Genomic DNA, 13,347 nt, shown 5'->3' with positions numbered 1-13,347 from the left:
GTTCTGTTCTAGTATTTAGAAGTAATCTCAGTCAGTAAAAATAAAAAAAATAAATAGTGTATTTAAAAAAAAAAAATCTTTGGCAGCTTCATGCAGTCTCTCTGAACTGTGTACTTCTGTCAAAGTAAAATCAAATCTTTGGAGGTAAAAATTCAATATTAACTTTAATATATTTCATTTTTTTTCCCACTACCTTCTGCCAAATATGCATGATACTTGAATTGTGTTCTTCTAAATACCTTGTGAAAGCTAGTGCTAGTGTAACTGATTGTTTCCACTGACAGAATCGCAGCTGCCCTAAGATGCCTTTTGTTTTAACATCTGGGGTTTTCTCCCCAGGCAGTGCTGCTCCTGTCACGTTTCTGTGCTCTTGTGTCACGGTCTGATTAGTTGACTTTTAATCCATAACAGGACAGGGGTACACCTGAAAAACAAAGCAATAAGAAACCTAATATGTTGAATAGAGTAAGAAATTAATCCTCTTGTAAGCAACTTTCCTTTTTGCTGTGTTTCTGAAGGGCAGGAGGAGCAGCTGCCTGTGGCCCTGCTGCTCTCACTTGTTCTGATGATGGCTACTGTATTTTTTTGAACCTTTGCTGGTTACCTTGGCAATCCTAGTGAAACAAGCTATCAGTTCAGCAAGAGAAGTTCATTAGACTTGGCTCTATCCATCTCGAATCCATAAAGTTTTTCACCTAAAAGGGGGCATAAAAAGAGTGCAGTCTCCTGTGTCAGCTGTGGTTATGAAGGGAATTTGCCTGTAAAACACGTGTGTACAGCAGCACGCAGCTGTAGCTGAATTAAGCATTGTACAAACACGTAGGAGTAGCTTCTCCCTTAAAGCACACAAACAGAAAGGGGAGAAGGAATAATGTTTGTGAACAGCTTATGATCATAATGACCTCTGATGTGTTAGAGGTGATGTGAAGGACTGAAGAAGGAAGTGTGTTTTCCTTTCGCTTTGTGGTTTTGGCTCTTATTTTTTCTCCATCACCTCCTTTCTGCAGGCTCACAGCTCAGGAGCAGTGCAAGAGACTTTCTGAAACGAGTGAAACCTCCAAAGCCTTGCGACACAGTGGCAGAGCCAATCCTGTAATGCTTGCTACTTGATCTTGTGGGGGAGGCTCTCCTAACCAGTTGCACTTGCTGCCTTTATTCATTGTTCAGGAGCTTTGTGAAACCTCAGAGCCTGGACTCCAGGATGAATAACAGGAGTATTTACAGCTCGTGGCTTTGACATTTATTTCTTTACTGAGTCTGGCTACTTCTATTGCACTGGACAAAGCTTGGACCCATTTTTGCTAAGGTCTTGCCGTTGGAGGAAGCAGAGCAGTGCTCCTAAATACTTTCTTTCCACAAAGTTTTGGCTGGCTAGTTGGTTTCTCAGTAACTTGGATGAGTATTTTCATTACATTAGTCTTTAAATTTCAGTCTCAGTTATGCTATTGACTGTAGCCTGAAGCAGTGAGCTCTGACCTCTCCTGGTAGCCTAGTCTATAAAAAGCTTACAAAGAGTTTTGAGTGGAACTCTAGAAATTTAGGAGTCGTCTGTAATGCCTCACCAAGGGATGGACCAGATGTGGCGTGTCCAGCCTATACAGGACACCAAGATGCCTTCTAAAAACTGTCTCTGTTTTTCCTCTGGGTGCTGCAGGCTTTATGTTGGAGGTGGAGCCTCTCTTGCAGGAAATGTTTTATTCTCAGGGTGTTCTTTTCAGGTTTAGCTTTCTGCGGCATAACTTCTTGGCACGTGGCAGCCGGAGGTGCAGCAGCTGCTGCAGGGCTCCCGTGTGCACCTGCCTTGTGTGATTCCAAAACCCAGGACTGAGAGCGTGCTTCTGCTTCTGTGGTATCACCAAAGGACCTTGAGGATGCACTGTAACTATTTATATTTAACAATATTAATAGGAGGAAAGGAAGAACGTGTAGGTGAAACCAAGGTTAAATCTCACCCTTTTTTTGAACATTAGGGCTGACAGTTACCAGCCACTCGAGTTGTGGCAGTGCAGGGCTGTGCTTCCAAGACATTGTGCGGGCGCCTTCCCACGGGACACTCGTCGGTGCTGCAGAACAGAAGAGGGAGTGCTCGGCCGTGCCTCTGGTAATGTCATAGCTCTCTCCTGAGAGGAAGCGACCGGCGGGATGGAATTGTTGCTCGGTATCAGCAGATGTTATCTCACCACCACGAGATGCTAATCGGCTGACCGGCAGGCTTGGGTTTCTCAGCGCGGGGCTGGCAGGGGTAGGGAGGCAGGAGAAGCAATCCAATTGAATTGGAAATGCGGACTGGGCTTTGCTTCTCGTGTCACCTCGTGAACCAGAATAAAGGGAGAAGCACTTGGGAAGCGGGACCATCTTGTTACCCTGATACCACGCAACTGAAACGGTGTCTGGTTGCCCAGCGGCTGCGTGTAACGTGGTACCTCGGCACCAGCTGCTTTGAGGAATGCATCGCTGCTAATTCCTAGCCACCTGCAGGGTGCCTGGAAGGATGGGCTGGTGAAGAGCAAGGTGTCTCGATCTTCAGCACAATGCTCTTTCTTGTTGTGAACGATGGTTTTAAGCTATCGGAGAAAGATGAGCTCAGTTGCTTTCCTTCCTGCCCCCTGCTTGTGCTAGCAGTGTAAAAGGATGACTTCTGCCTTTGTGGTACTTTGGAAAACGAAGGAAGAAGTTCTGCTGGAGTGTTTTTGGGAGACAAGGCTAGAAAAGTGGGCCTGATGAGGTTCAGCAAGCCCAAGTGTGAGGTGCTGTACCTGGGTCAGGGCAATCCCAGACACGAATGAGTAGAGAACTCCTTGAGAGCAGCCCTGCAGAGAAGGACCTGGGGGTTCTGCTGGGCAAAAAACTTGACACGAGCCAGCAGTGTGTGCTTGCAGGCAACTGGGCCCTGGGCTGCATCAGCAGGGGAGAGAGGGGATTGTGCCCCTCTGCTCTGCCCTTGTGAGGCCCCACCTGGAGCCTGCGTTCAGCTCTGGGGCTCCAGCACAAGAAGGATGTTAGCAGGTCCAGAGGAGGCCACAAGGATGCTCAGAGGCTGGAGCCCCTCTGCTGTGGAGCCAGGCTGAGGGAGCTGGGTGTGTTCAGCCTGGAGAAGAGAAGGGTCCAGGGAGACCTCACTGCAGCTTTTTAATACTTGAAAGGGGGCTTATAAAAAGATGGAGAGCAACTTTTCACTCAGGCAGATAATGATAGGACATGATGAATGGCTTTAAACTAAAAGAGGGGAGGTTTAGATTAGATATTAGGAGGAAATTCTTTACTCTGAGGGCGTTGAGGCCCTAGCCCAGGCTGCCCAGAGGAGCTGTGGCTGCCCCATCCCTGGCAGTGCCCAAGGCCAGGCTGGATGGGGCTTTGGGCAGCCTGGGCTGCTGGGAGGTGCCCCTGCCCATGGCAGGGGGTGGCACTGGGGGGGCTTTGAGGTCCCTTCCAACCCGAACCGTTCTGGGATCCTATGATATAACAGAACAGGTTCTAGAATGCTTTAAAGAGCAGAGGACTTTTTGCTCTGGTAAGTGCTGGTGTGTGTCTGTTCCAGTGAGCACCTCCCAAATGTGCAAGCACTGTTTCTTCATGGCTGAGTGAAATAAAAGCTCTGTAAACTTTAAAATGCAATTTTGCTATGTAATGTGATGGTGTAAAAATGGCACTACGTTCTCTTCCTAGATCTTTAAATAGAAGCAGTCAGCATAAAGCAGCTTGAGGAACAAGTGAGTTAACTTCAACTGTGTTAGGAAATGAACTGGATTCTGTTTCTCTTATAAGTAAACGCTGTCTGATAAATTACTGTTTAAAAGCTTATAAAAGATGGTGTTTGAACTGGGGCTGTTGGTCTCAACCTCTGGGATTTTATTACTGGTTTATCTTTTTTTAAAAAAGATGACCATAGGTGGTAGCTGTGTTCCAGAGCATTAAAGACGAGCCTTATTTTAACTCGCTAGGATCTTCTTACCACTTATTCTCCTCCTTTTATTTTAAGAACAGTTTGGAATATAACATGCTTTTCTCTGTTTTCAGAAATGAGCACAGCTAGCAACCACACGTAATGTGCTGATGGCATCCTGCGCTGCGCTGGGGTCAGGAAGTCCAGGAGGGTGTGATGCCTAGAAATCTCCTCTCAGATTTTCCTGAAGCAACATCCGAAATCTCTCCAAAGCACGCGGTTGGGAGCATGGAGAGTGGCAGCAGAATGGAGAACCGTGGCAACCAAGCAAGGTGCAAAAATCTTGCTATGGTAAGTGCTTAATGGGCCTTCTGCTTAGTGATAAAAAACACACAAGTAGCTTTGTTCACATCACAAGATTTATTTTTTTTTAAGCATTGATCTTTGCAAGTTCCAGCACTAAATGGCTGGCTATGGTCTTGGTTGTTAACCAGCTGGAAGGCTAGAAGTGTTCTGGTCTGGTACCACAGCTTGAAATTCTGGTCTGATTGTCTCAGAGAGCCTGCAGAGCGCCTTTGCTTGGCCATCCCTTCCAGGGAACTGGGAGCAGCATTTAGGATGTGCATTGCACTGGGTAGCTTTGTTCCGCTACCTTCATGTGGTGCGTGGTTCGGTGTAGCTCTAGGAATGACTTAAAGTGAGGGTAAAGGAGCCCAAGGATGGTGCTCGGCTCAATATGCTGTTCCTTGCTGAAGGTCTTTGTTGACACTACTGAACGAAGCTCTCAGCTTATTCCTTCGTGTAATTAGGTGAGTAACAAAGAGCTCACCACAAACAAAGCTGTCCTCGCATTAGTGAATATGAGTGTGCGGCCATTTAAATAGCGCGTGAGTAATTGAGGGAGTAGGATGCAGGTCTGCATTGTTTCTAACGAGCAGGATGATTCAGGCAGTGAACTCAGCAGGATGGTTTGTACCGTGCCATGCGAAGCCTCGAAAGCAGGTACAGTTCCCTGTGCGTTTTCTTCATTATCACAGCTGTTTGGAAAGCGTCCGCTTTTAATTGGGGAGAGAGCACTCTGCTAAACATGCTTTCCCCAAATGGGATCCTAAATCTCGCTCTTGCATTAAACATGAGATTAAGCTTTCCATCTCTTCCCCTCTGCCCTCCCTGCCAGCTTTCTTTTAGGGAAGTAGCTTGTTGTGAAAGAATAAGTTAGCAAGTTGGTACCTGTGTTTTTCTGTATAACTCAGAAATGCTCTGTTTCGTGCTCCTTCATGAGCTCGTTGGCAACTGGAGGTAATCCTAAAGGTGTTTGTTCTTGGTTGTTTCTAACAAAAATACCACACTGTAGTTAATATTCTGCTTTGTCCTTCAGCTTGTATTGCTAGTAAAAAGGCAAAACAAATAGTACTACATTTAGTCCCTTAACTGTTTCTGATCTGCTCTAGGGAAAAAAAAAAAAAGGAAGCATCAGGGCGAGAGAGATGAGGCAAGAGCCAGGTATGCCACTTGGGCTGGGATATTTAGTGTATGTTGCTTATTCTATGGAAACTGATTGGATCTCAGAGAATGACAGTGGGAGTTGTGCTTTAATAACGAATTACAAATTAATTTTATGCAATAGTTTGACTGCATTTTTTCCCGGTGTGTCAACTAGTAGCCAGTCATGTTTCCCTGGGTTTTATTCCTGGCTGTGGCAGCAAGCACAAGCCTGGTCGTTTGAGAAAATCGGTATTGAATAACGAGGCTATATATAAATTGGTGTGTTTGTACAGCCTCATCCTGAGTGTGCTGTGTCAGGAAATGACATAGATTACCTTAATCTAACTAGATCTTACCATGTGATAACCCGTATGATGATGCATCAGCTAGAATTAGAATCCCTTCAGTCTGTGCTGGAGTCGTTTATAGGAGTACAACCTGACTGCGGGGTGAGGCAGTTCTCATCAGACTGGTGCATCAGCTGGAGAAGTTCCTAAAGCCTCTAGTCCTTTACTTGGTACGAGCTTGTGCATGAGGGAAGTGAAGTATAGGCTGAGAGTTAATTTTGGTGCTACAGATACCCTTCTATGGCAAGTGGTGGAAGCTCTTCTAGCAGTGAGTGGGTGGCGTGGCCGGTAAATAAGGCTGCTGACTGGGGTGTTTGGAAGGACAGATCTGGGGCATGGGTGTTCCCCTTCACTTGGAGGGGAGGGGAATAGGAATAGCCCTCTCTTAGGTTTCTTTGGATGTAGAGAACAGTTCATTGTCCACATTTCAGTAAAAGTAGAGAGATTACTGAGAGCAGAATGTCAGGAGTAAGGGCATAATCACAGTTTGAGTTTGAGAGGGGGTCTGTGAACTAACAGCAATAGAACTCTGCCACTTGTAACCCTGTAACCCTGGAACTAGGACTGGGGTTTTCAGTGCTCCTCGGATTTTTTTTATTTTTTTTTTTTGTGTGTGATCTGATGTAAGAAAACAATATTCTACTGTCTTGCACCTTGTGCATTTTCATTGCTGAAACAGGCTTTAGAAATCCTCAGGATAAAGAGTAGTATTCATCAGATACTTCTCTTTCTGTGCTCTTGTGTAACTGTGTATTAAAAGCAAGATTTTTACGCTCCACTAAGTAGATCAGGGGATTCATAAGAGGAAAAACTAGTTGTTGGGAAAGTGCTCCAACCTTACCTTCTTCCTGCTGTAGCTTTGCTCCTTCTTGTGAGGAGCAAATGGGAGCAAACTTCTGGGGGCCTAAAGGGAAGGAGAGGATAGTGAACTTTGAAGATAAATAATTTCTTACCGGGCCAATCTCGAGAGAGGAAGGGAGGGTCAGACTTCCAGGAACACCGGACATTCTTAGTTCTGAAACAGAAGCAGCTAGAACTTACTTGACTCTTCATTTATCTCTTTCCTGGATCTGTTCAACTGGGGACACAGCACAGAAGTTTAGGGTTGACTTGGACTTCTTCTGATGGCCTCACAAAAAAACGTAGCCCTGTTTTTACGACAGCGTTGTACAGGTTTCTTCGTACTTGATTACGAGAAAGAGGCTCTTCAGCTTCCCAGTGTCAAACCACATTAGTCACTAAACATAACCTTTGTATTGCCTCTGTGGAATTCAAACAAACCTGGGGATGTGATAATGCAGACGGCATCCTGGGCTGGCTTTAGCCTATGCTGACAGCTTTGAGCTGGTTTGGCTGACTGTTGGCTGCTGTTGCACCCAGTCTGCGCTGGCATTGCTCCTCGTGGAACCCGTCACCGGGTTAGCGACGGCTAGGAGATGGACACGAATTTCCAGGTGCCCAAATGTGCTTAAAACAAAGTCAGCGTGACTCTGAAGTCAGCTGTTGGCTGATGAGTTTAATTTCAACACATTTCTCACCCCCTTATCTATGCAATGGTGCTCTGAGTTAATCTTTGACAATTGCAGTCCTTGAAGACACATTTTTGAATGGGAAAACAAGGTGTTGGTGTCTGTTCTGTCTCAACTGCAGTAGGATTTTCTGTAGAAATCAGATGTTCAGGTCTGGATTTATGCTGCCAGATTTATCACAGCAGCTGAAGACAAGTACAAGAGCCTAAGTTCAGATGGGTGGAATGTTTGCCTTGATATTTCCATATCCCACCATCATCTAAACCTCTTTCCTACCGCCAACTTCGCTGCATTTTATAGCCGTAAAAGCTATGAGGATCTGAATCTGCAGGTATATTCTGACCTCTTTGTATTGAGGATGGTATTAAAACATATCCTTGGCAAAGGGATGAGACAGGTGTACCTCCTCAATGCAGGGGATCAGTTACCCTGCGCAAGAGGAAGGGTGAACAAGCACATTCTGTTCTGCTCGGCAATTTTAAATCCCAAAAGCCATTCTTGAATAGGTGGTGTAAGAATTAACCTGCAATGAAATATGTCCTTAAGCTGCTGTAACTGTTTACTCTGGAGATAATACTAGGTCTTAGCTTTTTTTGAAATAATTTCCCTTCTCTTAGAACAGATGTGTGCAGGCTGACTTATTAAAGATCAGTGTCTTTGACTGCTTCATTCCTGCAGTTGTGCTGTGTCTGTTCTCAGCCATGAGCAACTGCTTTAGTTTCTAGGTGTGAATTACGTGCTAGGACAATGGTATCACCTGCTAAGATCATACCAGGAGGTGTTGGGTGTTCCTTAGGTGGCCTCTGCTGACCTGGAACTGCACTAGTGACAAACTCTACGGGTGTCTTGGATGTGTTGATGTGACTTCAGTACTTTTTGTATCCCAACATGTCTTGTTGAGGGCTAGTGGGTTTCCTGTTGCTCCAATGGGCCTTGCTCTGCTTTTTCTAATTTTCCCATTTGTTTCAGATAGATCCCTGGTGAATGCCACAGTTAATTGCTGCTCTTTTGGGGTGGTGGTGACCCCCAGAGTTTGATCAAGTGACTCTTTCGCTAATCAAGTGGCTTAAATTAATTGGCGGGTGGTGGGTGGTCATTGATTTGGCAGATGGTCATGATTCTTAAATATACCTTACTCTTTACTTCTTTGAACAAGCTTCCTCTGTGGCTCTACCAGGATTTAATACCCAAAAAATAATTGCTATGACCTTACCCTTTTTGGATCAGTCCAGATCATTCAAATGCAACAGACTCGGCAGACTTGGTTTGATTCTGTCATCCTGGGATTCCAGTGTGCCTTTAGGACATCCCGGTAAGAGGGAGATTGCATTTCCCCAACCCCACTGGCTGCATTTGGGTAGGTGGCAGCTGTTCCTTGTGGGGCATGGAGAGCTGTGCTGAGCTTCATCTGCTTCAGGTTGATATTAGCGTGACTTGGAGGGAGTAGGCCTTGGGGAGGGAAAAAAAGTCATTGTTCCTACCAGTGGAGTGAGCAGCTGGAGAGGACGAGGAGCTTGAGAACTGCTTGCTTCAGACTGCGGGTGTAGAAGGAGGGTAAAGAGTGGCCTTGCTGTAAAATGTGCTGGGGAGAATGCCTCTCCTGGGGCACACACAGTGCCTGTTACTTTCATGATCTATAAACTGCATCTTTCTGCTTCAAAGCACAGAATCGTTAGGGTTGGAAAAGCCCTCCTAGATCACCTGGTCCAACCACCCCCCTATCACCACTGTCACCACCAAACCATGTCCCCAAGCACCACATCCAACCTCTCCTTGAACACCCCCAGGGACGGTGACTCCACCACCTCCCTGGGCAACCCGTCCCAGTGCCTGACTGCTCTTTCTGACAGAAATGGCTCCTCATTGCCAACCTGAACCTCCCCTGGCACAACTTGAGGCCATTCCCTCTGGTCCTATCACTGGTTACCTGTGAGAAGGGGCTGACCCCCATCTCCCCACCCCTTCCTTTCAGGCAGTTGCACAGCAATAAGGTCTGCCCTGAGCCTTCTCTTCAAACTAAAGCAGAACCTAGCAGATGATTACTCTAGCAGGCGGGTAAATCTGCTCTTTAACCCTCCCTGATGGGCATTCCTGGGCTTCCAGAGCAGTCTTTCTTGTACTCTGTTCCTTTCTCATTCCATGGATACTTGAATTCAAGTTTCTGAAATGTGAGATCTGATTTCCACGTCTTGCCTTCAGTGGATATAGAAGAGATTTGTCGTAATGACGTAATGTGGCCAACTTCTTACATCCTGGCATACACACAGGGCTGTGTCTGCCTGCCTCCCACTCTTCAGTGTTTTAAAACCTAGCACACTCCATTCTTCCAAGCTTCCTGTGCAGCGAAACTTTCGTCACTCCTGGCTTTGTTCTGGAGCCAGTCCAGCTTGGCTGCATCCTTTTGAAAGTTCAGCGAGTGGATCTGAACTCTGTGTTCCGAGTGAGGATGTGCAGTGATTTCATCACCCTGGTTGTTATAGCCCAGGATGACACTTACATACCTGAGCAGCACTCTTTTTTTTCCACTTCCTCTTTACAGCGCTCAAACTGACCTGCAGGTCCTTCTGTTTTATATCACCGCTTGTTCATCACTCTGTAATTGTGGCTTTTTTTTTTTTTTCTCCAGTCAAAATTCATCCTGTGGACTACTAGCACGTTTATATGGCTCATGAAAGTCTTCTGTCCTGCCTGCTTCTCGCAGCTACATCTTCTATCAACAGATAGCAAGTTAATTGTGTTCAGGTAGTGAACTATCAGATAACAGAGGTGTAGAGGAGCTTGTTCAGGGCTTGTATCCCAAACTGCATAATGAAACAAGACTTCTCAAACATAATTCCCTCCCCAACCCCAGTTACAGAGGCACCTTCCGCTAATTTGATCTAGGTTTCCTCATTCATCTAGGATTCCTTATTCATCTATTGCTGTACTTTTCTGGGACTTCGAATCAGTGTGTATCACATCTTGTGCTTATATCCCTTGGCCAAGCCAGTAGCTCTCTCAGGAGAAATTAGATGGGTGTGAAATGATTTGATTGCTGTGAAAACAGTTGGTGGCTTTGGCCTAAAAGTTCCTCCAAACTTTTTGAATGGTTTTCTAAAACAAATTAAAGGGAAGAGGAAATTATAAACTGATCAATCTGTGTTTGATAACCAGAGAGAGATCTTCGAAGTTGAAGTAGATATGTCATTGCTTTTCTAAAAGTGGGTTGGGTCTAATGTAGTCAGTAATCACAGAATCAGTTAGCTTGGAAAAAAGACCTCTCAGATCACCCGGTTCAACCTTTATCATGCTAGTTCATGATTTTAGTTCATCTAGTTTATTTCTGTAACGCTTCTGGATCGGTTGTTTCCCCACCTACAACCGATTACGCGCCTTGCTAACCATGGAGCACACGGGTACAATTACGTTAACAAAGTGCAGAAAAGCACAGGCAGTATTACAGCCCTTCACCAAATGGGATGGTATTATCAAAATAAGCAGCTGGCGGCTTGTAAAGGAAGTGCTTTTTGACACAGCACCCAATTAAAGTATGGAACTCACTGCCCCAGAATGCTGTGAATGTCGCTCGTTTAAACGAGCTTAAACAATAAGATGAATTCGGGCTAGAAAGGCTTATTATGGTCTGTTAAGCACGTAGATGGGAACTCCTCGAGCTGTGTATTGCTGGAAGCTGGGAGGATGTAGGGAGGAAAAAGATCGGTCCATCCAGTGCACCCCAGTGCTATTTTCCTCACCCCCTTCCTCTGCCTTGGGCATCAACAGGGGTGGCTCTGGGCAGGCTACCGAGCTAAATGGACCTTCTGGTCTGATTCTGAATGGCATTTCTTGTTCTTATTCACTCACTTCCAGCCTAAACAGTGGAGCTGTACACTCCTGCTTCCCCTTTCTATTAATACACCAGAAGTAATTTCCTTTTTCTTCTGCACTGAAGCTTTTGTACCTGTTCTGACGCTGTTCCTACATGCAGCACTGTCTTATTTCCCCCATTTCTTTTTACTAGTAGACCTCTCTGCCGTGTTATTAGCAGGCTGGGGCTCCAGTGGTGCTACACGGGTCTCTTCTCACATATTTCAATAGCTTGCTCCCTTTGTGTTGTCTAAGAAGCACCCAGTCACTTCTCTCTCTCCCGTGGAGCTGTGCCCATTCATTCTGTGGCACTGGGAAGTGACAGATGAGTCAGTTGAACCCACCTCTGTGGGATTTTGCTGGTTGAGATGTAGCTCTCTGACACGGGTAATGCTGCTCGGTTCCCTAGCAGTTCCCAGAATAATTAATTATTAATGTTTTAACCATTGCAGATGGCTTAGGATTTTCCCCCTCCGTTTTCTGTTAAAGCTGTGCTAGCATTAGGCTGCTGGGCTCAGTGATGGATGGACTCCAGATTAATTGAGTGTGACCATCAGGCTGCTTCAGGATCTCCTGACTCTTCCTCCCCCAAAGGAGCACCGGGGCTGAACTGCCTCTTACTAAACAAAACTCAGCATGGCAGAGACAGCACCTTGTACTGCACGTGCTTGGTAGGAGCAGCTGAATCGGTGTTGTGAAGCTTTCTGTGGCCCCTTGATATTCAGTAGCTGTAATGAGCAGGCATGAAAGTGATCTTTTCTATGAAACAAAAGAAAAAAGCCATCCTCCTTCACAGCCTTTCTTGTTTGGCATGAGGAGGAAACATTTGGCTGCGCAGGACTCTGAAATATTAATGGCAGCTGAGCAGACTTAGTTATTACAGCTGTTTGCATCCTAAACTTCTTCTGGTCAAGAAGTTCTTTTAATCCCAGCTCAGGCACAGTTTTCAGGTTTCAAATGGAGGCTGTCTTTTGCCAGTGGCTTTTAAGGTGGGCAGTGTTGTGCGTGTGTAGGCTTGGCTTGGGAGGTGTGTTTATGAGGAGAGTTGGAGGAAAGGGAGTAGCTTGAGTAACTGCAGAGATTCCGCTTGGGCTGCTAAAAACCCAGATTCTTCAAGGAGAAATGATGCTGGGACACCATCCCAGAACGAACAGGAACTGCTCAGATGAGTTCATTTTCCACATATTTCAAGTATTTGAAATAGGCTTGGTAACCTTAGCTATAACTGGCACCGCTTAACCACAACAAGATTCCTCGCATCTTTCTGGGAGCTCTGCTACAAGCAGTACGAGTGGGAGCTCTGTAACACTGCTCCTAGCCCAGCCCCTGCCCGGCAGGGTCCCCTAGAGCACGTCTTTGAGGTGTGACATTGCTCATCTGGAAAGGAAACGAGGAAGGAAACCGAAGAGCTAATGAGCTGAGGGTGTCCTCTCAGACCCCGCTACGCCATTCACCCCAGGTGTATTTATAAAGGGGTGGCTACTGGTCTCAGATCCTCCCTGGAAAAAAGGAAGCTGCTCAGTTCAGCAGGAGCAGTGAGGGGTGGTAACCTTGGCAGAGCTCTGGCCATACAAATCCAACCGGGCATGGAGAAGCACTCAGTCTGCTAGCACAGAGCTTCTGGAAGTTTTCTGGGCTTCTGGAAGCCTCTGCTTCAATTCACGTACCGTTTTGTCCAGCCAAATGAGCAGAGCTCACGTGGGAACAGCTCTTTTAAACAAGGAGTGTGATGCAGTTACTGCAGGGCTGCTGGGTCTGCTGCCACCACGAAGCCCTTAAACAAAAAGCCCTTTCTCTGCCTGCGGAAGTCTGGTCCTCGCCATGAGCTCACCCACAACAAAAGCTGCCCGGAGTCCTGCTCAGCTGGAGCGAGGACCTACCTCACAACAGCTCTTTTCCTGTCATTCTCTCCCTCACTAGACATAGCAGCCGAGTGAGTATTTGGGTGGGGAAGGAAGGAGATTGCAACATCCATTAATGGGAAAAAAAGAAGCCTTGTCTGTCTCTGGCTTTTCAAGCGCAGCTGTAAAACTTTTCTCAGACTTTGAAGGCTGAGCTCTGCCGTGCGGTGGGTGCGAGCCGCGCAGTGCGTCAGCCTTTGAAGTCAGTGCTTGAAACAGGCAAGTGCAAATGGCATCCAACTCCGGGCTTTTGGAGCAGCCTTGCTGGAAGCTGGACTGTTACACGTTCTGACAGTGCATTTCGGGTGGGAAGATTAAAACACAAACATCCTCACCTCTGTACTCCTCTCCCAGCC

General features: G+C 46.3%; 1 protein-coding gene across 2 annotated transcripts in view; it reads left to right on the top strand.

Moving 5' to 3' along the window:
- Nucleotides 1–13,347, top strand: part of PROSER2 (proline and serine rich 2) — a 31,726-nt gene that overhangs the window by 5,874 nt on the left and 12,505 nt on the right. For both annotated transcript variants that reach the window (XM_084517774.1, XM_084517773.1), the window contains one exon: nucleotides 4,018–4,234. In XM_084517774.1, the coding sequence (XP_084373900.1) occupies nucleotides 4,100–4,234 (135 nt within the window). In that variant the 5' untranslated portion in view covers nucleotides 4,018–4,099. The remainder of the gene's footprint in view (nucleotides 1–4,017; nucleotides 4,235–13,347) is intronic.

The sequence above is a fragment of the Aythya ferina genome (genome assembly GCF_964211825.1).
Source record: "Aythya ferina genome assembly, chromosome: 1".
NCBI lineage: Eukaryota > Metazoa > Chordata > Aves > Anseriformes > Anatidae > Aythya > Aythya ferina.
The sequence above is the reverse complement of the archived record's forward strand: the minus strand, read 5'-3'. Positions and strand labels throughout refer to the sequence as shown.